Here is a 27,599-nt window from a genome sequence, read left to right on the forward strand (position 1 = left end):
TAAAGCGCGTACACACACCAGGATCAAAAGGAGGGGAAAAAATCAACAGTTTTTTACCCCCACAGTCTGGTGAACCGCCAAATGGGGGCCGGCTTGTCAAGGAATACGGGCAAGTTGAGACCACTCGAGACTATAATTTTGTTATTTCTAGGCCACTTTGCCTGAGGCTACGGTATGGATAACTGCATGTGGTAGGTATACACACAAACGGCGTGAATCATTTATATATTAAAAGGAGAGCTCTCAAGTTCAACGTGGTGTTGAATCTCGGCCTGAATTCCAGCGAGCTTTCTGCCCAGCGATATGAAATTACACGGATCCATTTCATGGGTTGATAATTACTTGCTAGTTATAATACTCATGGCTGACCCAAATGACCCTTTTTGCTAAACAGAACCTTTGAGTTTTTAGCTGCGGGTTCATTACTTAACCTCGATAGTGTCTCTGTGGGTGTTTATGTGTTTTCTTATTTTTTAGAAGACGGATCCAATGTCTTGACAGGTTTTGAGTCAGATTTTGTTCGACTCCTTGAGGCAGTTTATATAAAAGCAAAACAGCTACACGAAGGTGAACTTTGTGCTATTGTTATTCATCTCACAATCCAAACCAGCAAGGATTTTCCTTTTGACATGTATGATTTTTTCTTCTTAAAGAGTTCATTTATCTACCTCGTCAAAGTATCGGTCATTAAAGGTTGTTAACATAAACTGAACACATTATTTGAGTCTAATTACACAGCAGGTTCGACTACAGCCATATACCGTCATTTATAAAGCTTTCAAGCACATAAGTTTCAACAAGTTCTGTCTTCCCTAAGTTCTAGAAGATTCATGTTGGTGTCTGTATTGTTTGTGACTGAAAGCTCACAGGAAACAAACCCTGTTCATTTTGTTTCTCGAGTCTATTTACACCTGTCTGAATTGAGTTTCTTCCAGTGAAGCAATCGTGCAAACTTCTTGTTTGGATTTAGTAAAACATTAGCAGAATTCCCACTTATAAAAAGCAGTTACTGTTTCGACCACAGATACGGTGCCATCCCGAACAAGCATCGATATTCTAATGACTATAGTGTCGGCTAGACATGTTGAAAAAATGCAAGCTGGCATTTCTGGAAAACAAACGTTCACATTAAACCACACAAAACGGCATTTTCTTTATTCGTTTCTGGCAAGCATCTGCTTGGCGGCAAAAATGTTTTAGGACCTCGTGGCGACCAGACGAGACTGGATTTAGCGCCATTGGGCAGAGGGTCATATCGATCGCAGTGGAACAAAGCTTCCTCTCGCATATTGTTAATTTTCATGGAAACATGGTTCCTTTCATTTTTTGTAAACTGTTTCTGAAAAACGCTCATCTGTAGAATCTTGCTTGAGGCAGCTACACCTTCCCCAAATCTTACAATTAAAGTGAGTAGTTCAACACTCAATGACTTATATTTAGGTAATAAAATCACTTTCTTTCAAACCGTAACTAAGCTAGCTCTGTAGAGATAAAGTGACCTAGATTTTACCAGAATAACACTCAGTATGGAAAATCTTTTTGGAAAAACCTGTCACTTTGAAACCTCATTTTGTAAAACTGTTATCTTTTGTCCAAAGGTGAACAAATTCAGACGAATACAACTTAGTCTTACATTCTTCAAAAGAGACTTTACTTATGATTATTCATTTAGGCTTCTACACCAAACTGTGCCACTTTGTACCAATTAATTTAACAATCAAATTGATGTTGCTGTCACACACATCTAAAAGAAAAATAGCCCGCAGTATTCAGTGTTGATAACAAAAGTAAAGGACACCATTGCGTTGCACTGTCACAAACCACAAGATACCTCTTTGTCGATCGGACGAGCCGGAAGTTTCTGTTTTGACGTTGTCTGTCCTTGTGTTCTATTCACCTTTATCAAAATATGTAAACTGAAATAAAAAATACTCGGCATTGTGCTTGGATGATTGTCAGTTGAGATTGACAAGCTCATACCGTGTAGCATTGAACTTGTGTCGACATTATATACACAGTAGAAAGGGCAGTGGGCTTTGGGATGTTCACCTTGGGGAAACATGTGCGTTCATGTCGGCTGTAAAATAATACGAAAGCCGCTGAAGGAAAGAGTTTATCTGACAGGATGGAGTGCTATCATTCAAAATTGTGGAAAGTGTTTATTCCCCCTTTTTTCACAGATTCAGTTAAAGGGAAATATTATCATTCTTTGGGGCAGAATATCATTGCTTTGGGCAGAATATCATTGCTTTGAAAACATACCCTTTATTTTCCAATGAATACGCAAAACTTACCTTTAGGCTATAAAGCTATGAATACAACAATTTTGTGATCATACTTATGTCTAATTTGTATCCTTTCGCGCGCAATGGTAGTTTAAAACATCACTTTACTTGTAATTCGTTTTTCAGAAAAAATGATGTATTGGCTAATTTCAAACAGGAGTAACTCAGCAACGCGACACTCACCAAAGCTTAGACTTATACCAAATTACTGCTGCTGGTGTGTTCTTTCCAGCCATGCATACAACTCAATTCTTGAAATTGTCAACATCTGACTCATTTTCACGTAGCGGGTCACAAATGGTACGCGATTTTTTCATGAGTTTTGTGTACGATTTATTGGGCTTATTTCGATGTTTACAATAGGCATGCAGTGATTTAAGTATTCCAATGTTATTTTCTTAAGTTTAACAGAATGATAGTGCTTCAGACGGAAACCGCTGTCTGGATAATTAGATATCAGTGAGCTTTAAAACTAATCAACATTTTTGTCGGAAAACTCCTAAACCATTTTAATTAAGTTTAGTTGTTATTCAAAAATTATCAATCGTTTGATACACGTATATTACTGGTACCATGCAATCGTTCACCAAAAGTGTTTATGCACATTTGCTGTCATCTTCTTTGCAGGCAGACTCACCATCCAACGTCCCTATGAAAACCTGTCCAGAAACGGTCCCGTCTGAACTGATAATATCTTCAAGTAAATTCTGTTTGATCTTGATGGTTGTTTTATGGTTGTTTTGCTTCCCAATTGTAGAGAGAGATAGATAGGGGGCAGAGGGAGAGAGATAGGCATGGGTAAATAATAGACAGTCCTGTATCAACATAAGAAAACGTGTAAAGAGGACCACTCTACGTGATTCGTTTCCTTTTTTTCTTCTCTCGATGACGGTTTCTCAAAGCCTTATACTGAGACGGATTGAAAAGATATTTTTTTAAATGTCAACTTTGTTGCAATCATGGTATTTGTGATAGTGTCAAAACAGTCTTTTTTTAACCAGTTTCTTGAATGTGATGATCTTGGTACTCTCGGTCAGCTGCTCAGATCGTTCTGACCATCCTTTGTTAAAGGGAAGGTACACGTTTGGTAATTACACTAAAAACTATTAACTTAAAAACTGACTTGGTAACGAGCATTGCAGAGTTGTTGATAGTATAAAACATTGTGAGAAACGGCTCCCTCTATTTTAAAATAGAGGTAATTTCTCAGTAATATTATAATAAAAGACTTCTAGCTAGAAGTCTTTTATTCCTATTTGAAAGCACACAAATTCGTCCAACAAGGGTATTTTTTCCTTCATCATTTTCTCCTAACTCCGATGACATAATTAAGCTCAAATTTTCACAGTTTTTTTATGCATTATGTTGAGATACACTAAGTGAGAACACTGGTCTTTGACAATTACCAATCGTGTACCTTCCCTTTCATCAAGATGGTCTGTAGCCCGCTCTTGGACGACGAACTGCCTAGATACATCTGTCATGGTACTGCTTACTTGATACCGTGGGGTCAAATCATGGTTTTTCAATGTTTTTGAACCTCGTACAAACGAAGCAGCAATAGATTCGGCCTCGTTCAAGTACGAGGTTGAAAAACCTCGAAAAACCATGATTCGACCCCACGGTAATAAGTACTGTTGTGTACCGTGCAGTATAGTATCTATGCAGTTCTTTAATATCAGAGCGGGTCGGTGCTTGCCTAAAGAGCTTTGGACAAGGCTATGGTCAGGGGGTCGTCCATGGGGTGAGTGTCAGTGTTATCTTGTTTCCTTAAACCCGTGTTTGTGTATATATATATACCTTCAATTGTTAATGTAATGTATTTGTATCTTCTCCATTTTTGAAGGTTTGTCAAAACAAACAAATAAATAAACATAACCTATCATGATAACAACGGTGATATTAGCTTGGGCCTAACTTTCGTGATCACCGTGATTTTGTTGGGGTTTGAGCGTTTTCTTTTTTACTGACGTCCATCCCTAACCTCTCTCAACCCACCCCCAACGGCAGTCATAACTCGGAAACAGGTCCTGTAGTATCGCCCGGCCAGAAGTTCCGGTTTACAAACGCATCAATAAAACAAATCGAGATTAAAGGTCGAGTTATCCAATTTCCTTTTACTTACGAGTTGTTGGAGACAACTTCACACAGGGTGAACAGACGTGCGACGAACACCCCGAAGGAAAAAATCACCATACGATGGGAAGGATCAAGTTGTCTGTAACAATTTAAATCTCCAAGACGAGAGTTCTGACCTCATTTCTGGAAAGAGTTCACTCACTCACTGTGCAAAAAAAAAATAGACTTGTGGACAAGTCGTTAATGGTTTGTCGCGGTGGTAGTCGAGTCATGGCGTATGTTTCAGGTCTCCGTGATCAAATACTGCTCTCGCGAGATCACAGTTCTCGCGCGAAGATGCTGGCTGCCGACTTCTCCCACATTTAATAAGGCCGTGTCCGAAACGACGACTTCGGCTACAGCTACGTCGAGATCAGCGCGTCTACCAGTGTTGAAGAATAGGCAGACGCGCGCGATCTAGCCGTAGCTGTAGCCGAAGTCGCCGTTTCGGACACGGCCTGAGACTATAACACAGCGTGAGAGCAGTGGTCTCGCGGGAACAGCATTCTTGCGAGAATATCGCCAATGTCATGGGAATCGCAGAAAGAGTCGGAACGCTATCACCGTGACAGAACGACTTGTCCACAAGTCTATGCAGAAACGGAATGCCCGCAATATGATGCGTTCGTTCGCCGCTTTCTCAATCAGCAAAAGGTCAGATGTCATATTAACCAATCACATCATATCCTAAGAAGTGGCTTCGTACAAATTAGTCAAATTGAAATTAATTTGTTTTGTTTCGAATTGCAAATGTAATTTTCATCTCCATGGTGAGTGTCCATGCTGAAAAACATGTCAACTTCTTTCTAGCAGAAAGTTGTAGTTGTTAGCTGCTGAGCAAAAATATCGGGTATCCAGTGACACAAGTCTCTTCCTTACTCTGTGATGTGACATTGTATTTGGCTGGTAACCTTACTGGTAAGCAGAACTACCAGACGTTGTAAACTGATCAACAAGTTGGACGATGACTAGAGCAAGCTAGTCGAACGTTGAGAGCAATCCAAGAACTCACTCCGGCACTCCGCGGTAGTACAGTTAATTACGATCCTCAAGTAGATACACACATGGTGTTACCGCAAACCAAATATATATTGATACCTCACCATGCAATGCTTCAAATCCTATATAGAACTATTTTTGCTTAGCTTTGTACTTGAGCAACTCTATGTAGTCGGAGCATGTAGGCCTATGCCTATTTGAATTCGTTGTCAAACAAAGACTACCATCACTGTCACGTTTTGTTTTGTTTGATGAACTAAAAATAAAATTCAGAACTATAGTAGTCTCCCGAGTTCCGAAATCTACCCCGAAATCCAACTAGGCCAACTGTTCTTATATTTCGGTTAGGCTCTTTACAAAAGTGTCCTCAAGAGGAATTGTTAAAGCGTTAGTCATGGGGGGAAAACACAAGTTGAGAAATAGTAGGATAAAAAAGAGGAATGGGGACAAAAGTAAAGGCGGGACATATACAGTATAGCACACTGTGATTTACGCCTAATGGTGAATCATTATTCCACTGAATACAGTTGTATTTTAGGTGCACACTTTACATTTTGTGGATGTCTCCGAATGACGTGTCCTCACTTCAAACAAGTACCCGTCACCCTTTTGCTCGTCAATGTAATAATGCGTTATCCCCCACAACTCATGTTTATTCATTACAAGTGTTTGTTTCTTGCACCGAAAATGAAATGGATCCGAGTTCCACTCAAATTGCATTTACATTGACTATAACTTAGTCGTCACGAGCCGCCTGTCCAACCTTTGATAAAGGCCTAGTCTTGTTTCTGAGCGGTGATAAATTTGATAATAAACAAATTAGATTCTCAGTGGCACTGGTAGCTTCACCTAATGTGATTAACGTTACGTTTGATTCGCTCTTCATCTTCCTTCATGATTTGGCCTTTACAAAACGGGTCGCCCGAAAAAAGGGCATGGATTTAGTTCTTGCCGGATTCGTAAATTAGGACATAGCCCGGAGGTCTTTTCCAGCCCACACACCAAAAATGTCATTCAAATTAAGTGCGGTTTTCCTCTTTTCAAACGGCGTAATGAGTAGAGCGGCCATTATATATAGGGGTCCAAACCGAATAGATAATTGGTGATCCATCTTCCAAGCTTGCGCCTGTTGACAATCTCCAACCCTTATAACGGGGGCAGGCGGTCACTACAGCCCGGGTTGACCTCCTTCTGGACTTGGCAAATAAACCTGTCCGCATTCTGCCGCGCAACAAAATGAAAATCGAATGACCCTTTGATACGCTGGCCTTTTGTCATCTGCCAGCACTTTAGTGTTTTGGATAATGCCTCAAGAGCCCACATTTGATATTTGAACTCGAACGCTCAGTGTGCAGGGTTCGGACCAAATCCGAGAGCGCAGTAACCTATTTAGGATTGATTCAACGAGTGTCTGATTTCATTTCGTAGCTGACGGCAGTGTGTTCAAAACAGTCTTTACGGGCAGCTGCTCAAAGCAATACGAAAGTACACGAGATGCTCTTATGTATTATATACCTACATCAAGAACTCTTTCACTTTTTTTTCTATTGGTTAAAGGCCTACATTTTTTCCGGAGTAGCTTTATTCGAGTGAACAGCGGTGAGTAGGGCCTAAAGCCGCAGTCCCACTGCTACTTCCGTATGCATCTGGGCTGTGGAGAAGTACCTGCCTTGTCAATTAAGCCATGTCAATCATTCTGGATGGCTAAACCGCTAATGGACATTGGGCGGCAAGTAACTGTTTGCTCAGGTCGTCTGCCGACAATAGGCGTCAATTAGAGTTGGCACAAGGGGTGGCCAATCAAATTAGGTTAGGACGAGTCACGTGGGTGCGCACGACAGGGAGGATCGAAATGCTCATCGATTCGTTTGTATATCAAACATGATACAAAGTAAGGATACAATACTAACAGTAGCACACACACTGTAGTGTACCCCTTTCTCATCGTTCCACCAGAAATGGAACATGAATGTTCTACACGGACTGCTTTAGATGTCGCTGCTGCTCAGGTATTTGTTTCATCAAGAGTTGCGATCGCTGTGGGACTGCTGATAAATTGGCCGCTGAAAAGATCATGTTGTAGACGATGCCGCAGAGAAATATTTGATTTGTGGGAACGGAATGTTGATGGTATGGGAACTGAAGACGGGCGATGATGAATCCATCTAAAGATGACACTCCTCACAAAGGGCTCGCGACTGCGCAGTGTGTTCAAACTGTGCGAGAATACAGACTTGGGTATCGTTGAAGTTGGATGACTGGAGGATTATCACACCAGGCAAACTCAACAAACTATTAAGGACTTAAAATTAATTTTGAAGTTTTATAGAGCATATTATTCTGAAAGCTAAAATGACAAGACGTCTTCAGCGAGGCATCCTCGGTGCTGTGACCGTGTCATTTACCCTGTGGATTCTCGGGGCCACCTTCATGTTGTTCACGTCAGGTAGATCAGGCCCAGGTGTAGGTACGGCGGTCGACACCTCCAGTAGCAGTAACCCCAGCGTGCGGATCCTGAGCCCCGCGGAGAAGCGCTTAACCCATCTCGCCAACCTTGTGTCTGAACTTCGCCAGGAGATTGGCTACCGAAGGAGGAGAGTGAGGGAGAGCGACGAGGAGCTAGCCCGCCTCAAGGCGAAGTTAGACGGCCCGTTTCCCGACTCTCCCTCGGTGGTGGTGCCCGCATCCCAGTCTGCCAAGTTCAACCTCAAGCGACATTTGATGGATGTACATAACACGCTCGACCCAGTTTCGCGTGCTTTCAAAACAACTCCAGCCACGACTGGGAAGAGTGGAGCGGACAAAGACATTGAGGCCCGCGGGGGAAAGCGATTAGATCGCCCCGCACGTGTGGGCTCAAGAGCCCAACTTATCCGTTGTCGAGACATCAACAGCATACCGGACTCTCAAAAGGAATTTGTGGGTTCCGGATTTACAAAAAGGGTGCAGAAAGCATCATTAGGGGGTAGATATGTGGCCCTCAAGACCCCGTTACGAGATGGACCCGATATGTCTGAGTGCGCAAAGTTCGGGATGGGAGATGACGAATGTTTTAGACTCGCAAACTTCAAGGTACTGAAGGAGATTGCTTTGCTACAACAACTTCAACATCCAAATATTATTAAGGTTGGTTGGAATCTCTACTTTAAAAACCCAAGTTATTGCCCTATCAAACAATTATTCAACGAATGTCACACTATAATATTAAAGGCTGCCAATCACAGTACGAAGTTCAGTTGCCTCATTTGTTACTAAATTAATTATTTTACTTACATTTTTATTTTGACACGTATTAAACTAACCACCCACATTATGTAACTTTCACTATTCGGAATTAAAGATACAACAGAATTCGGTACTGATATAGAATTGTCTTGGCAGAAATTGTAAGCGTTTGTTGGTGAGGCAATGACGCCACATTTTCTACATGTGGTGTCAGTGTAGAGTAATCTTTTGCAGTACTGATCTCTTGCAGTGCAGGGAAAGAGAGTTATTATGAGATGTGTAAATGATGTGAAGCTGCCAAAGTACGGTTTTCTATCTGTTTTATCATCATCATCATCATCTTTCTCTTAATCCATTATGGGGGACTAGAACCGCCAAACCAATGCGTTCTGACGCGGACTGCCACAGCTGCCCTACCCGAGATTCAAAAAGACACAAATAAAATTGATGACAAAAAGTGTTTTAGAATCGCATTGATAATTATTAGAACATAAACCCATGGTTTCCCCCAAGCAAGAATAGCAGCAGCTGCTGGGTGTAATAGTTGTTGACTCTAAGTATTGATCGCTTGAAGTTAACTAATCTCTGGCTGATGGGATAAGTTACTGACAGACACTCTAAGAGCAAAATTTACTTTAGGGAATGTACTTGAAAACATTAACTTGAATTGAAGAGAAAAGGTTAAATATGTTCAAGTATAAAAGTTATAGGCATGGCTTTGATGGTCGTTGTTCTCATGGTTTGAATGTGTTCTGGGAAAGCGCATTTACTTTGGAAATAATGCTGAGATGTGGAGCAAAGAGCCACAAATTCCAACTTCTCTATCTCTTTAGAAACTATATAAGGGGAATACCGATTCAGCTCCCCTTAGATAATTTTAGGCAGTGGACACTATTGGTAATTACTCAAAATAATTATAAGCATAAAACCGTATTTGGTAACGAGTAATGGGGGAGAGGTTGATGGTATAAAACATTGTGAGCGAAACGGCTGAAGAAACGTAGTTTTCGAGAAAAAATTGTTTTTCCACGAATTTGATTTCGAGACCTCAGAATTAGATTTTGAGGTTCCGAAATCAAGCATCTGACAACTTCGTGTGATAAGGTTTTATTTATTTCATTATTATCTCGCTACTTCGACGACCAAATGTTCACAGATTTGTTATTTTATGCACATGTTGAAATACACCGAGTGAGAAGACTGGTCTTGACATCAATAGCGTCAGGTGTCTTTCAATATTTTTATTTCTTGTAGTCCCATACCTAGAGTGGCTATATTATTTGAAACCTTGTTTGGGGCGAACTTGCATTAAAAAAACAAACCAAAAAACCCACAAAGAATAACAGGCCTGTTTATGAGAAGTATAAGCACTTCTTGTATTTGGCTAGTAACCCGTTTCGACCAGTAGCATTTTTGACGGTTAAAAAGAGACCATCAATAATACTTCCCCTTACACCATCTCTTTACTCAATTCAATTTGATGACAGACGTTCACTGATGTTTACACTACAGCCATATTTCAACTTGGGCAACGAACTGCAAACTTGATTCGCCCCAAATAAAATAAAAAGTTATATTAAACCGCTCCAAATAAGGTGAAAAGCTGCCTCAACCATGAGCCCCCCTCCCCCCACCATGAGCCCCCGCCCCCAGTCATATAACTATAAACTATTTTCCATCAATCAGCGAATACTGCTTGTAGAGGCAGCTGCTTCGGAAAGAAACGAACTACTTAGCAAGCTTGGGAATACTTGTTTTATTATTTGAAACAAGCAATGATTGATGATGCATTTAACTTGCTAGATAATAGACGTAGTATATTATTTCAAACTCGCGGTCTTGGCCAGATTTCCATCAGCTGAGTTTTTTTTTCTTTGCGTTTTATTTTTACGATCCAATAAATCGGATATGTTATACATGCCGTTCAGTAAATACCAGCGGTCCCATTTGTCATTCTGAAAGTAATGGTTTGGCTTTTTTGTCCAACTTTGAGTGGTTTCTTTTAGTAGGGGAGTCCATTAAATCTCGGTTTGTGCACGAAGTCATTGTCAAAGTGTGTTGAAAATTATTGGTAAATTGCTCGAATTAGCCCTTTGAACTCTTTTTTCGACACATGGGTCGTGACAACATCAGTATGTGATTTTATATGTTACATTTTAACCACCTACCATTATTAGTTCATTGTTTACGTTGAGTAGACAGAGAGCCGCTCACTTTTGTTATATATTGAAGGTGTAAAGATTTCTGACAGATAATATAACACCGGAAACAACTGCTCCAGCAGTTTCTCGTAAAATGGTTGAACTTATACTCTCTTTCCTGTCATGTTCAAACAGTACAACAATGGTTGTCGAGACATTTATTCATCTCTCTATCTCTCACTATGCCATCCTTTGTAACTGCTCTGCGTCATGGCTTGTCAGTGCGCGGGACGGTAGGCGTTTATCACGTCTCTTGGATGACGCAGATTGGCCCAGAGGAGCAGGTGCCATATATATGGGGTCAGCCAGTGACACTCACCTCAAATCGCTACACGGCATCTGAAAACCTTTCTCTAGCGTGCTTCTTTCACCTGTAGTTAGTTACAAGTCAGTTATTTATGATACCGGGGGCAAACTATGGACCACACCACAAATCCCTTTATACCCGAGAACAAGTAGAAAACATGTACTATAACTTTCTTTAATCGGCACGGCTTGCCTGACAAAATGTCACCTGAGTTGCACATTTCATCGAGGGAGTTATCTTGGAGGCAGCTGTGCTCTCCGGAACCCGGGATCCATGTTACTGTAGAGCACTGACTCGCTCCCTAAACGCTAACTTTTGTTTTTACAAACCTTCAGGCAGACGCGGCCTTGACTTCGAAATTTAAATTATGATGTACTATTTCGTAAAGGTGATGACATCACATTGTTTGCTTATATAAAACGGTTAATGCTTTAAGACATATGCTGAGTGTTTTCACAAAGGATGGGTGTCATATACCTTGCTTTGTAGCACGTCACTATTTTAATTGACACAAAGATTATTATTTTTTACTATTATGTGTTTGGAATGGTCGTTACAAAATGATTAAAGACTCACGTCTAAAAGTATTTGATATAAAGGCACTGAACACCATTGATTAACTCTCAGTCAAAATAAATGTTAGCCCCAAAACTTACTTTTTAAGTTACAGTAACGAGCATTGGAGGGCTGTGGGCATATACAACATTGTGAGAGACGACCCCCTCTGATAACGTAGTTTTTGAGAAAGAGGTAATTTCTCACTTAAAAAATTAACGGCTTCAACTGAAGTATTTTATTATGCACCTGAAAGCACACTTATGCAACAATAGCGTTTCTTTCCTTCTTCTTTTGCAACTTCGATGACCAGTTCAGCACAAATTTTCACAGCTTTGTTATTTTAAATAATGTTGGGACACACCAAGTAAAAATACAAGACTTTGACACATAAAAAAAAAAAATGCCTTTAAAGATCGCCCACACATTACGCAGATGCTCGTTCAAAATTGAACTTCATCAACCGAGGGTCAATTCCTCAACTTCTCGCGTTCCATTCTTGTAATTCATTTACTCCTCAAACATGATGAAGCACAGGAACCTTGTGGCTGGGTGTTCACGCGATGACTAAACAAGCGAGGCCCCAATCCCCCTCACCATCCGTTAGATGAACTCGCCTTCCCATCGAGTGGAAGTATTTTGAGATGGATTGACCATTTGCTCTGTCACTTTGCTTTCAAAGTAAATCCGAAATATTGTGATAACCTACCTTCCTTATACATGCTCTATTAAGCCACTTACTCGTGTTTTACGTGTTTTCTCGTCACAGCCAAATCTGTCACATTTCCCTGCATAGGGTAATAGTTTTGCAAATATGTTGTGCTCCAGGCCGGCTGCAGTTTGGTTTACGCTAGAGGTAAATTTAAATGTCAGAAATTGATTGCAAACTAGCACCACTCTGCGACCGACTCTATTAATTATAGCACGCTACGACAATTACCCATTCCTCCTGTGATAATTGCACCTGATGTGATGAGATGTTCACGCTATTTTGTGCATGGATTAAAAAAAAGTGTCAATTTGTGCCACCCTCCCACTCTACACTCCGCTCAAATTAAATCTGGTTTAATTAAATTAAGAATGAATACACCAAAATGACATTCGTTTAGAGTGGGATACAGTGTTTCATTGTGCAGTATTGTCTAGCACTGCGGGACAGCTGTCAATATCGATGCTATTCTACCAGCCGGTAATGAGACCATGAGATCGGGGGGCCCTCTTATCGCACGTCTCGGAAGCCTGTTGGCAAAACACCGTACTCGTTACCCGTCAAAATGTTATCTGCCCCTGTCTGTCTTTTGGCATGAGCTCAGCTTTCAACTCGCGATTAAAGCATATGCCGTGTACCCTCAGGGATCTTTCAGAGATGTGCGATGATTTAAAGGGAAGATAACCAATCTTTAAAGCCTTTTTATGTGATGAAACTAACAGATACGATGATGAGCACATCATGTTAGCAGAAAAACACAGAATAGGCCTATACGCGTCGTGCCTCATAACACTTTTGTTGGTGTATCTAGTCAGAGGCCTATGAGTTAAAGGCAGTGGACACTATTGATAATTACTCAAAATAATTATTAGCATAAAACCTTACTTAGTAACGAGCAATGGGGAGAGGTTGATGGTATAAAACATTGTGAGAAATGGCTCACTCTATTAAAGTGACGTAGTTTTCGAGAAAGAAGTAATTTTCCACGAATTTCATTTCGAGACCTCAAGTTTAGAATTTGAGGTCTCGAAATCAAGCATCTGAAAGCACACAACTTCGTGTGACAAGGGTGTTTTTTTCTTTCATATTTATCTCGCAACTCCGATGGCCAATCGAGCTCAAATTTTCACAGGTTTGTTATTTTATGCATATGTTGAGATACACCAAGTGAGAAGACTGGTCTTTGACAATTACCAATAGTGTCCACTGTCTTTAAGCGAATATCTAAGAAAACGAAGAAAAAAAAACATGCTAAGCATTTTTATAAGGCGTAAAATTAGCAAACGTTAATCATGCAATAGTCTTTCCGTAAACAAAGCGAGGGGACAGGGCAAACGATATCAAGGAAATGATATTGGTAACCAAAGTTTGTGAATAATTATATTCACCATTTTGGACAAAATATGACGTTCAACTTCCCTTGAAATTTGTTGCCTGAAATTCTTTATGTGAAATGAGTAAACCAACTGTAGTTATGATCTCGCGAGGTAACTTAGAATGCTAAGCTTAGTGCTTATAAATGCAATAATACTGCCTTTGCTGCTCTTTGAAATAAAGTCTCCGAATTAAAGAATGGATTGAAGTAATCTTACACTTGACTCAATGCTGAAAAAGTTCCATGATTTGATTTGTAAGCTTATGAGTAAAAAAAAAACCTTGAAGCAGAGACACATGAAAGAAAGAGAGATTGTAACAACAAATAACAGACATTCAGGAGTTGCTGACATCGAGCCGGTATCTTTTTGTGTTGTAACTATTTACTATTGTGGTCTTTAAACACCTGACCGGGCGTTTCTTTGTCTTCTTCCCGAAACTATATTTACACCTTACAAGGTCGTATATATAGGCAATGCTTATGTTTATGTATTACTATTTGATAAGTCAGCAGGTTGAATCTGAAAAACAGAAATGCCCATTCCTGAAAGTCCTGTGCCACCCCTTAACGTACTTTTCATGCAGACTTATCCGCAAGAAACAAAAATCGATTCACTGCTTCTCTCAGAACGTACTAGTTGCCCGAAGAGAGGAAAAGAATCGACCCTATCTTTCTTCAGTGAGAAGACAAACACTTTGTTAAAACATTGAACGTTTTGGCGCGTGACTTTATACTGGAACATCCACGGGGGCCCGGAAAGTGAAACCGTGGCTAGTATTATGCATACAGAAGGTGAAACTGTTTCATTCTGTCTCTGATTGTGCTTGACAAACCGAGAGACTTTTTAAAGTCTCTTGATCTTAAAGGGACCACTAAACTGTAGTAATCTTGAGTGAACTTGTGATGCAATCATAAAACCAGGAAATCACAAGGAAATTAAAATTTAAACCATGGGGAGCAACATACACAAAAAAAGATGGGAGAAAGCCAGAAGTAAAATAAAGCACTATCACTGAAGAGGGTTGTCACTCCGATAGTGCCCGCATTCTAAAAAATAATATGCATCCCTCTGTAGACATCTTTTGTTCTTGTAGCCTACTAGACTTTGTTTGGCACGAAAAAATTGTCTGGTGGAGCACCCCGGTCTTTAGAATTTCGCTACATGGAGTCCAATATTTCCTCTTTTTTTGTTTTGTCCTTGGTCTCCAGAAGGTAGCGAATAAAAGCACCCCCCCCCCCATGTGGGGATTATGACTAATGGAGGATCAGAGCACAGACAAACCGTATCTCATAGAGAATGGGTACAAGTGTCTCCCACAGAGAGTAAACCTAAATGGTCGATACCAGAAAGGGTTGAAAAACAGTCAATAAGCATGTATACTAATGACCATTGTGACTGTCACTTAAAACCCATCTCAGTAGGAGGATCTAAATGGAGGCTGCGACAGGTTGATTTGTAATGTCTACCTATGCGTCTTCTTTGATGTTGTGTTGCACCTGTTTCCCTGTCGATGGGTTGGCATGATTCACATCCAGAGAGCACAGAGGAGGAAACGTGATTCTTACGATCCCACTTTGACTAATCCATACCCTCTCCCCGTTCCTCTCAAAAGAGACCCCCGTCTTCACCACTTGTGAAATACGACTTCAAGCACGGACCCTGCTCCTTTGTTAGTCAACCGAGCAAAAGCAAATTGTACACTTCTTGCCGAAATTAGGCCGACAGCCCCTTCCGGGTGGCTGTTTTGTTCGCCGTTAAGCCTGCGTAATTCAGTAGGCGGTCGCCGGCAAGAGTTAACAAATACCGGGGGAGGTAACTCCGCTGGTCCCGGAGGCCACTCCGGAGAGTTTACCCAAAGTCTGATGCATTCTCGTGAACAACAATATTTTGTATTGGCGAACAGTGGAACCGTTTTGAAGAGTACTTCTGAGGATTTTAAAGTCTTTGTGAGGGTAGCTTAACAGCCCACAGTGTTTGCTCTCCTCCATTCTGGTAGCGGTCGGAGGAGGTAGAGGTCTTAACAATTGAGAGGGGCCTTTCTGGGAACGCTAATGCACGAAGCCGTATAAGAGTAAACCTTTTAGACCGATTGCGTCACGTAGGCATACATGGTGGAGATGATGTTCATGTAATGTAGCCTGCTATAAGCAGCGGTTATCTCTTCTCCTTCATCCGAGAATGAGGAGAAGTGGTTTATTCAAGAGGGTGGATTAAAGAAGCTTTTCTAGAAAGACTCTTAATTGTCCTTTGAGTTTGTCCTTTGAGTCTGAGCAACCCACTTGATTTCCAAATTACCAAATCGTTCAACAAAAACACACAACTCCTGCATGCTGCACACACAACGCCAAGGTGTTTCGCCATATTATACCGGTAGTTACGAAAACAAGAAGCGCCTTGATTCAGCTACTAAGAACAAACTACACAGTTTTTCTCAAAAATGGCTCAATGTAGAGACTCGTTGCTCTTTAATTTTGTTCTATGTACTTAATTCCATAGACCTTGCACGAAACTGTTCTTGTATAGCACACCGGTCTTTGGAATATCAATGTGGAGATCTCATGTATTTCCGTTCCTTGCCATCGGTCACCAAGGGTGGCGAGTATGGGCACACCCTACCCCATCCCCACTCCAGACTCACTGATTCAAAATAAACAAACACGATCTTTGAGGACAGTTTCAGCACGGTCTTATGTGAACGTTCACTGAGGCACAATCTGACATGGATTTTCACTTGGTAACCAAATTAGTCACTTAATATTTATTCGGGCAATCACATTAACAAGCACATGTACATACTTTAAAATATTTAAGAAAACAATTAAGTAAAACAACAGTGGGGTGCCCAGGAGAGCATAAAAGTTTAAAAAATAACTATCGCCAAAAAGGCGTATGTCTCCTTAACTCTTCAGACTTTAGCCTTCAATACAAAAATAAGAAATTTACACACTATTAATTTGCCAATAATGTTCCGATAACAACGACCAGCACCCGAGCTTTGCATCTCACCAGCTGGCCCGCTGATTCAGCAGCAAGACTCGGGTTTGTTTTCGGTTTTAATCTCTGGAGGTTAACACGAGATCAGACTATGGTGATTACCAAACAGTACAAAATCTCGGCATTTAAAGTATACAGGTTTCTCACCATGTTCTATATTCCCTCCGCTTGGTGCCCGTTAGCTAACGGTGATTCACTGGTCGCGTACGGCAAGAGCTTTTCGACTGTTTACCCAAGGAAAACCCGTCGTAAACTAAACAAGAAAATTGCAAAAGTGATTGATTTTTAAGCCCAAAGAGCACGTTCCGTACAAACATCGCCACAAGCCTGCGTCTTGTTTAAATTCATTTAAAAGTCCTGGATGTGAGCGGGTGCTGTGCATTTTGAACACGACAGTTAGCGGGGGTGTCAGGAACATGTTTTGTCAATGTCGATTTTTAGGCCATGTCCGAATTGGCAGCTACATAGCGCTATACAACTATACATTTCAGCATTGAGGTGAGGACGTCCTGAGAAACACCCTTAGCAACAGCCGTAGCCGTACATGTATACGCGCCAATTTGGATTCTCATGCCTATATTTCGACATAAGAAAAAATAATACAACTTTAGAAACATCTTCCTCTATAAGAGACGGTGCATGGTCCTTTTAAAGACTATATAGACACGATTAGTAAAGAAAGTCCTATAAAAACAAGTCCATGCTTTCCTGCTTTATGTTATTTCTTCACATTGTATAGGGTTTAAAGTATGTTTGTAGTTTTTGTTAAGGCCACCACACGGGGCAATTTACAGACAACCATCAGTTCAAGGCAATCTCTAATAAGAAATTCAAATCACGTTTCAGTTTTCTCACTATTTTCTTGGGCATGAGTTGCAGCAAGAATAATATTGTCTTTTGTGATACAGAGTTCCTTGTGTACACAGTTTGTTTGTTTGTTTGTTTGTTTGTTTGTTTTGATGATCTTCTATTAAGGAAACTCGGCGTACTCGCACAAGGGGATATAAACACCTAGCTGGCAATAGCCAATCTCTCTCATACAAACATTGGTTTAACGTCTAGGATTTGGAATTGCACAAATCAAGAGATTGCTATTCAGTAACTAGACGACAAAATTTATTCTAGTCATTGCGAAATCAGCGGTTAGCTTGGTAGGACGCGAGCCCACAACCTTGTGATCAGTCTAACTGGACCACAGTTGGCTGCCTCCTAGTGACTGGAAATAATTGCCCCATGTGACATAGGGTGCGTTCGATTAGCTTCCCCGGGTCGACCCCGGTGTGTGGCGTTTTCTTTTTCCAGGACAAACGTACGTGTGCAGATAATTACCCACGTTCGTCCTGGAAAAAAAAAACCGCCACACACCGGGGTCGACCCAGGGAAGCTAAACGAACGCACCCATTGCCTTCAGGATGACGTGACCCCAACTTTGATGCATATTTCAAGAATAATGCGCGGGCTACTTAGAAAAAACGATTTATTAACCGTTTAACAGAAATGCGATACAAATACATTTCTGAAGAATGTATGATTTCTATTTCTCCTGAACAGGTGTTGGGATATTGCCTGCCGGGAAAGATCGATACACAGGAGTCCTCTCACATCGCTACCATGGCAACCGAGTACGGAGAGCCAATCACATTCCTCGATTTATTAAAAATGTCTTGGGAGGACAGACTCAGGGTGAGTGAACTTTGACCTTTCCGAACCACATAAATCAAGAGAGTATTCCCTGGCAACCGTTATTATTAATGTCCTGTATGTGGCTTTAGTTATACTCCAGATATTGCTGAATCAGGAATTACGTCCGCGATTCCTTTTCATGCGCGAATTCTTTCGTGTACTCATGTGCTGCAGAACCGGTAATCGTTTCAGTATGGTGGAAATGTAGACTACCCCGGGGGGCTTACCGTACATGATAATGACAGGAGTACCTTTTAATCTCATTATTGCCTATTGAAGTGAAGACATATTTTTCAGCCTTCAGATCTGTCAGCCTATAAAGCGCTGGATTTGAACAGATTTGATTTATGAATCTTGACAGCGCCATTAAAAATCTATAATTCATTGGGAAAACCTAATGATATTAAGCTAGAAAAGGGTAGTTCTTGCGGGGAATTCGTGACATTTTGCTGGGGACTGCAAAGTCCTGAATCCTAGTTATTTACTGTGGTCTGCCACATAGGCCCAATGATTTGCTGTATGATACTATTTCCACATAAACAAATAAAGATATAAGCCTTATAAAATGCCCAATATAAATTTCACGACAGACAGCAAGAACCAAAGTGTTTACTCCACAAAATGGCCGACTGAATGTTCTCTGCTGGTATAGAGGCAAGTTTGATTGTCATTATACTCTATGGGTGTTTTTGTTCATGAACAACTCCAAAGAATAAGGAGCAATTTCTAAGACGGCAAAATTTTGAGACGTTGGAACCAATGTGTCCAGTTCTCATGTCATTTTATTTGTTTGTATTGTTTTTCAGATCTCGCTAGGTGTTAGCAGGTTGTTGGTTTATCTTAGAAGTTCAGCTCTTGGCTCACTCGCTATCCATGATTTCAAACCGTCGCAGTTTGTTCGAGTAGATGGAGAGGTAATGGTCCGGCATGTTTGGTTTTGCGTACTTTTAATTTTAAGAAAATAAAGTTAGCTGTTGCAAACAACTTATGGACCGATGTTAAATATGTAAAAAATAGTTAATAGCCTGACGTTTCGACCCTATAACAGAGTCTTTCTCGAAGGCTACTTATAATTCTCTGTACAATAAAAGCGCCAGTTTGATTTCGTTCGAAGATAAAACATTTCAGTCTGGACTGTATAGGCCTGCGCTAATTAAACGTCACCACACTTTTACCATGTCGAACTCAAATTGGTAGATGGGAGTATTCCGGGATGGGATGGGAAACAGTTTCTGACTGAAGAACAAACATAATCTGTAGATATCAAAATTAAACCAATCTATTATGTTTGACACTCAAAACAGACGATGAACGCCAGTCAGCAACGATGGTAATAAATATAAGAACAACATTTTAGGCCGGGGAGCAATATCATTATGGTTTCGATACTACATTTGAGTGGCACAGCTACTGACATATTACTCTTTAGCAATGTTTTCACGCGTCGCCATTTTGAATTACTGCATATAGTGCGGCAAGCGATTTGGATACATTTTACGTTTGCTTCTTTGTTAGCAAATAATATTATAGACACAGTACTGTATTCTGCTGTAACTTTCACACATTTTTAAGAACGACACAGTTTCAAAATGTAGTAACACCAATGGTTTTATTTTTGTTTGCAGGTCAAACTAGTTGACCTCGATGACGTGGACGACCAACCGAGATTATGTAAGACACAGTCCGATTGTGCCATAAACGGAAGCTCTTCCACCGTCTATCTTCCATGCAAAGACGGCAAATGTTTCAATTACACAGATAGGATGAACGTCTTCAGTGCCTACAAAATATTCTTCACCCTTCTCCCTTACGAGACCCCTCATCAACTGAAGCCCTTGATGACAGATTTTGTCAATAAAACAGGTAGTTAATTAATGACATATGGGCTAATTAATATTGATCGGTGCTGTCAATCTCGGAGCGTTACTGCTTTGAAGGATAACAGTGCGTATTGATTTACTTCACTCGGCCCACCCACTGTAGTCTTGCTTGACGACGTTAATTTTGAGAAAATAAAATTAGCTGTTGCAAACAACTTACCAACCAAATGGACCGAGGGTATAAATGCAAAAAATAGTTAATGGCCTGACGTTTCGACGTTAATTTTGTTGACGTAGTTACCGACATCGCAACATGAATACTGTCCGCAACACGATGTACTCGATGTAGCGCCCTCTACATCACCGGTGTCATCCAAGCTTTAAGACCGCTGTCCTTTTTTAAGTCAAAGTTTTCTATTTCCAATGTATCCCCAAGTAAAGGAGAACAATTTTGTAAAACAAAATGGACTTCAGTTGGTTCAATTACGAAACTTTCTTCATCATACACCAAAACTGACATAAAATTGTCAAGTCCATCAAAAATGAAAAAAAAAGCTCTTACAATTTTGGACCGTTTACAGTCGGAATGGGGCTTTACGCCAATTATATTGAACTATGTTAAATCAACCCTATCATGGGCAGTAATACACTGAAACCTCCAACTACTATAATTTTATAGAAACAATTCTCTCGATTTTTATGTTTTCTTATGCTGCTGTGTTTCTGTAAATTGTGTTAACTAGGTGAAGCATTACTCGGCTCCTTTGAAACTCATCAGTACTTGGAGAAGATTTTACAACTCTACCAGAGTGGTGATTACTTGTACAATGGTAACGACACAACTATTCCAGGTTTGTATACACACAATTTTTTGTATTATCATGTTTTTGCTTCAATACCTTCAATACACTCATAAATGAGAGAAAAGTGAATGAACTCATTTTTTACTTGGGGGAAAAATACTGTACTTTTGACAGTTATACCCATGGTTCTTCCATAACAAAATGTCCTCGAGGATTTTATGAACAAAAATGTCCGTCATACTGTTACTTTATCGAACACTAGAAGATTGGACCAATAGTGAGCTCTCGCATAACCAATGTATCGTATTTTTCTGAAGAATGAAAGTAATATTTCTTAATTCGGTGTTTAAACTTCATGTTTTATCCAAACATGGAATGAGAGAAACATCATGTTTTATATTCAACTCTGAATTATGTCCACAGGTTCAAGGAATGCATATCAACTGATAGAAGATGGCGATCTACCAAAACATGGCGACTATTGGTGTGCGTCATCATTACACATGGGCAGCCCAAGCTGTGTACTATTGGCCTTCGATGAAAATGAGGCCAAGTATCTATGCGACCAAGACGATCAATGCAGGTCCTTCGTGATGACGTCAGAGAAAACATGGACAGGTCAGATTTTGATCAGTCGCTCTTTTTAATTGAATCAACTTCGAATGATTAGAGAAGATACCCTTGACCAGATGGGGACATGAATTGAGTTCAGACTCTGTATCTGACTCAACCACTGATATTCTGATGTTCATTGGTCAGAAACTAGGGGAGAGCTGTCTTGGTCCGTGACGCTCCCGCGTTCCGTATTTGTAATACATCGCTAGCAGAGGGCGCCATCATCCACACAGCGATATCGATATCACACACAATGTAACCAAGACGAGAGCCCATGTTCGGCAACAAACCGCGAGCGTGTTAACCTAATGAAAAACGCAGTATGTGAATTTAGTTATCACTCCTGGCCCGTATTCAAGTTCTTGAAGATTAAAGCATTGCTACCATGTTTCATTTTTCAAAGGTTCATACAAGGGGAAAAACATCTTGCATACAAAAGTTACCTCCCGAAAACCAAAAGCAGCGCCCTCACCGAGGACAACGAAGTGCTACCATTGGCTGAGAGTTAGTTGTGGGCGGCACTAGTACACTTTTCCATTGTTTGACCTCAGCAATGGCGGCCAATACACAGGGTTTATTCTTGTCCGGTGAAACATTGATACAAGAAAACACACCACTTTAACAAATATGGAAGAGCACACGTTTTTTGTGTGTGTCAACTTCAGCATCAGATTTGGCTCAGGTTTGCTCAATGATTACTTTCCCAGCATTTCACCTCAGACCCCGATTCAAATGCCTCAGACCTGGGCCCATTTTCATAAAGCTGATAAGCAGAAAACACTGCTTAATTGTTGTTGTGCTAAGCGATACATTGAGTGGGGCACCAGTCACAACAGTGCAAACCTTTTCAGTCCCGAATCATTTCCTAATCATCTTATCATTGGCGCTTGCGCTGTTGGATATGTAACAAATAAGTAAATACACCAACCAACCAATCATTCAATCAATCAATGAAGATATACTTTATTTTTTCCCCTCAGGTCGGACGGTTATCTATTTGAAGAAGGCTACAGGACACATGCCGGTTTACAGTCCTGGAAACATGCTGTATGTCCAGCTGACGTGAATAACAATCTACCAGCAAGGAGCAGGATCCACAAATTATTTTAAGTCCCACAAACTGCAGTATGTGTTACAGCAAATGCTAAGCTGTTTCACAATTCGAAGTGTTTGTGTTTGTCAAGGTTCCCCATTTTCGGTTGGGGAGGGCGGAGGGGTAGAGGAAATTGTATTTCCAAAATATGTAATTAATTTTAAAGACAAGGCCTACAATTTGACTTATCTTCTGACAAGTTGGTACTTGGTTGAAGAAACAAATGGTTTAAAATAAGAAAGGGTAACAGTTTTATAGCTTTGACCTTTCATTATTTTTGTCCCTAGTCTAAACTTATGTATTCAATTTTAAAATAAAAAGACAGAAACAGATCATTTTTGATATACAAAATACTATTTTCATTATCAGAAACAAATGGTTATTTCAGAGAAAGAAACTGTGCATGTACATACAGCAAATTGTGCCAGAGTTCCTGAGCAGGAAACTAATTTTCGAAAGTTGCACTCAATCAAGTTTTGGAGAGCTGTTATTTACTGTGCCTGTCAATGAGCTAATTGACAACTTTGTTTGGGAGTTAACAAAACATTTCAAAGTCTGACATTTTTTTTAAAAAATGCTAATAATACAGACATCTAATGCAGTATTGTGGTCACAGCAAAGGCAGCTGAAGCCTCCAGGTTGAACTTTCAAGACCTTAACTTAATCTTCCACTAATAAAAACATTGTGAGAGAATGACAACAAAAATTCAGAATGTTAGAAATTATATATAATTTATTTCACACTTTTTGTATTAGATATTTTATACAAAATGAGCAGGATATTCACCAGATACCTGCTGATATAAACTATATTTGATACAACTATTCACAAACCAAATATCAGTACTAATTGGTTATACCTATAGACAGTCCAGTGCCAGCTTTCTTAATAGTTCCTAACTTAATTCACGAAAAGTTAAAGAAAAGTGTAACATAATTATTGATATCATTGAGATATGATTATTTTTCAAGTGTACAACATGAATAAAGAAAATACCAAAGTAATTTGTTAGTCCTCAATGAAGTGAATATTATTATTTATGAAATAATTTTATCAAAACAACAATAGGACAACAATAAAATGACTGGACTATAAATCTCTGATATAATATATTGACCATGATCACAGCGTCTGAATCCTTTTGATGAAAAAAAACACAACCCTCTCAACCCCCCCCCCCCCAAAAAAAACAAAAAAACTATGTGTTACATTCTAATTTTGGCTTGCATTTATTTCAAGTGGTCAAGTTTGATTTGTACAGTACTGTACTATGTCTCTACCTTTACACGGTAATCTTATATTCCCCTGTTCAAACAGAGTACTCATACTGAGGCTTGGATGGAATTTAGTCTGGCCCCTGTTTCTCTACATTGCAAATCAGTGCTATTGCATATAGGGTAAAAGACCAATATGCAGACAGCCAGACACAGTCAAACACATTTGCAGCGACACCATACACAGTACTGTAGTTATCACTGTCAATAACTTGTCTCTCAAGATTGAAAAAGGTGAAGGAAAAAATGCTCCACAAAACTAGCATGTCATCTAATTTATCATCTTATTAAAAGTGGTTGGTACCCTGACAGTTAAAACTTCATGCCCAAAATGCTTAGGTGCCATTTTCTACACAGAATATACCTGAAAGTTTGCCACGTTTCAACCACTTCCTAAACTGCCAACAGTGTTTGTAACATTCAGTTTTTGTTAAGCTACCTTCAGACATTAAATGTCTTTGATAAGTTTAACTTCATAGTTGAGACAACACAAAACATACGCAGCAAGTTCATAGTAGTAGTACTGGCAACAAAATTGTGACAGTTATTGCTCTATTCAAGATCAAATACATTATTTTGTGTGTGTTTTTTAATTCAATAGAGATGCCTGACTTTTTATAGGAGAAAAAACCAACATTCTTTGCAAAAAGTGTAAACTATCATGACTGTTAAAAAATCATGGTGTCAAAGGATAGATGCAATACTTCTTTAGGCCCAATGCAACATGGTATTATGTAAAGAATGCAACTTTGCAGTACACAGTCAACCCTCCTACTATTTGACATTTCAATATCGTCCAATATGGTTTTGAATGATAGATGCACTATGCCATTTTTTAAGTACTTACTAATCTATGACCCTAGCCCTATGATTTCCAGCATGGGCTAATTCTCAAGAAGGATGTGATAATGGTCTTAATACAGAATCATTATTTTCAAGATGTTTCTTGATAAATTGAGTTTAAGATAAATTCAACTTTTTTAAAAAACTGATCAGATACCACTCCGGCCTTACAAAACCAACACATGAGATGTAGTAGTGATTAAGATTCTATCCTGACAATCTATAAAGTTTCTACGAATAAAAGATTTCTTCTAAGTCACTGGTTGTAATGTTGAGTATGCTCAATATGAGATGGAAATGGTAGAGAAATAAAACATGACTCAAAAGCTTTGTCTAATCTTACAGTTAGATGAATTGCACGATAAAGCAAACTTAGGTTTGAACTCCATGTGTCCGTCACGAGTTGTGCTTCGTGTGAAAGCCTTAAACATGAAAATGCACGCCAAGCAACGCACACAATTTTTTTGCGGAAAACCCAGTTTGCAATCAGATTCATGGAATTATGTGCGAGCTTGGCATGTACTTTCATTTGAATGCATTGTGCGCTACGCATAATGCACAATGAAGGGCAGACACATGAATTTCTGACCTGAAAGGTCAAAGCACAGGGACATGGCAGTGTCAAAATAGCAGAGTTGATACCAATTAAAAACATGATTCTTCTTCAAATATATGTAAAAGGAGTAAATATACCTTTGGTAAATACTCATAAAATTGATGACAATAAAAGCTTACTTAGCAAAGAGCACTGGAGAGTTGTTGAAATAACAAAACATTGCTAGAAATGACACCCTTTGAAGAGGTTATTTTTCACCAACAAAATTGAATCTGAAAAAGGCTTCAGGCATAAAGCCTGTCTCAGGGCATCTAGAAACACAACAAGGGTGTTTTTTTCTTGCAACTTTGATGATGATCAATTGAGCCCAACTTTTCACAGGTTGTTGTATGCATGTTGGGATACACCAAGTGAGAATACTTTTCTTTGTCAATTACCAAAAGTATACCATGCCTTTAGTTTCATGATTGCTGTCCAAGCCGTTTGGACCCCTAAAGGGTAACCCTAGAGGGGAAAAGTTACACCACAACATGCACAACTAGCACAGTGTGTGAGATTTCAACCCTAAGACATATTGTCAAACTTATTGGTTCAACATGGTTAAATTATTGCCAAAGATATTTAGATTTGGTCACATTGAGTTGGCAATACTAGAAGCTGTTTCTAATTTAATGAGAAGATGTAACTTTATATTCTTGAATAAGTACAAAGTTCGCAACAAAAACCATTCAGTAAGTCTAAAAAAAATTAAGCAAATTTTGGGCAGACTTAGTCTGATCACATTCTAAAACGCAGAGTATCATGATGTAAAACCAGTTACTATCACATGTTAATGTTACACATTGATAAGTTGTTTAATCTTTAAATAATAAAAATGATATAGGTGGTTAGTGATACACAGTTCTTAGTTTCAATCATATTTGCACACAATTTTGTACTTAACGGACGAAATGATGAGAAATATCTACAATTATATTACCTGACATATCTTACATGGCTTTGTTATTAGTATCAAAGAAATAATTATTGCTTCTTTAGAAATATTTATACAAGTCAAATTCATAATTTGCTATAAGCCTTTTGCATAATGGTTTTAAGAGGCATACAAATTTACAGTTTATTTATACTGTTTGCATATTACAAAGCTGCAATATTGCAGTTATTAATCTTCCAGAACATTGAAATTCACGAAGTGATCACAAGACTCGGTAACAAGCACTGTGATGAAACAAAGACATTTTGGAAGACGCCTTTTCCTTTCTATTATTTTTCTCTTGATTTCTTAAAATATTGTTGTTGTTTTAATTTCTGTAGACATTGTTGTTGCTGCTGTGAACATCTAGCTGTCAACATTGTTGTTGTTGCTCTCGACATTGTTGTTGCCATTGTCGTTGTTTTGTTGTGTTGTTGTTGTTGTTGTTGCTGCTGTCAACATTGTTGTTGTTTTTGCTTTTGTTTCTGCTTTTTGTTTTAGTGCTATTGCTGTTTATAGAGTTTAGATTACATTCAATGCAACAACTGACAGGACTTCAAATGCCAGTTGGTCTTCCAGTAGTGAGGCAACGACCAATAACCACAACACTAAAAAATATTATAAATTGTTCAATATGATCAACCTATGACGGACGTTTGAGAATGAGTTGTTTGCTGGTCTCACATTTTGTATCAATTCACTCAGTTAAGAAATGTTTATGCAGTTCTGGCAATTGTCTTGGAAGCTGTGCAGGAGTAAAACAAACAGTAAGGCATTCCAGAGGAGAGGGCAAGATTCATTTTTGACTGGAAGAACGGAAGAAGTTGGTCAGTGAAAACGGTCGTCTTGTGCTCCTTACCTTCCTACTGATAAGGTCACCTGTGAAAAAAAAAAAAAAAAGTGTTGAAACAAGAGTTTTACTATCTACTCGCAATAAGCCTACAAACTCAGCACCCATTACTCAGCAGCTATAGATCTTAGCACCCACAAACTCAGCACCTAACAAAGTCAACCCCCAGCAAACTTAGAACTTCTATTTTCCAGAAAAAACAAAACCAAGGGAAAATACATTGTGTTGAGGATCACCAAGGGAGATGTCGCTTTAACTATAACAAGTGTAAAAACAGCTTTTTTTTTTATAACAGCTCAAACAAGTTTTGTGCCTAAGC

At 39.5% G+C, this 27,599-nt stretch overlaps 2 protein-coding genes across 4 annotated transcripts in view; one reads left to right on the top strand and one right to left on the bottom strand.

Annotated features, from left to right (window-relative positions):
- Positions 1–7,272: 7,272 nt before the first annotated feature.
- Positions 7,273–23,963, top strand: LOC139954485 (extracellular tyrosine-protein kinase PKDCC-like). Its single transcript, XM_071954303.1, has 7 exons — positions 7,273–8,528; positions 18,321–18,452; positions 19,259–19,366; positions 20,078–20,315; positions 21,016–21,123; positions 21,499–21,693; positions 22,671–23,963. Exons 1-7 carry the CDS (start codon positions 7,755–7,757, stop codon positions 22,754–22,756), a joined length of 1,641 nt encoding a protein of 546 aa, XP_071810404.1. The 5' UTR covers positions 7,273–7,754; the 3' UTR covers positions 22,757–23,963.
- LOC139954494 (putative FERM domain-containing protein FRMD8P1) overlaps positions 23,499–27,599 on the bottom strand; it is a 41,772-nt gene continuing 37,671 nt past the window's right edge. For all 3 annotated transcript variants that reach the window (XM_071954330.1, XM_071954313.1, XM_071954321.1), the window contains one exon: positions 23,499–27,309. In XM_071954330.1, coding sequence (XP_071810431.1) covers positions 27,227–27,309 — 83 coding nt within the window. In that variant the 3' untranslated portion in view covers positions 23,499–27,226. The remainder of the gene's footprint in view (positions 27,310–27,599) is intronic.

Source organism: Asterias amurensis, chromosome 1, assembly GCF_032118995.1.
Source record: "Asterias amurensis chromosome 1, ASM3211899v1".
Lineage (NCBI taxonomy): Eukaryota > Metazoa > Echinodermata > Asteroidea > Forcipulatida > Asteriidae > Asterias > Asterias amurensis.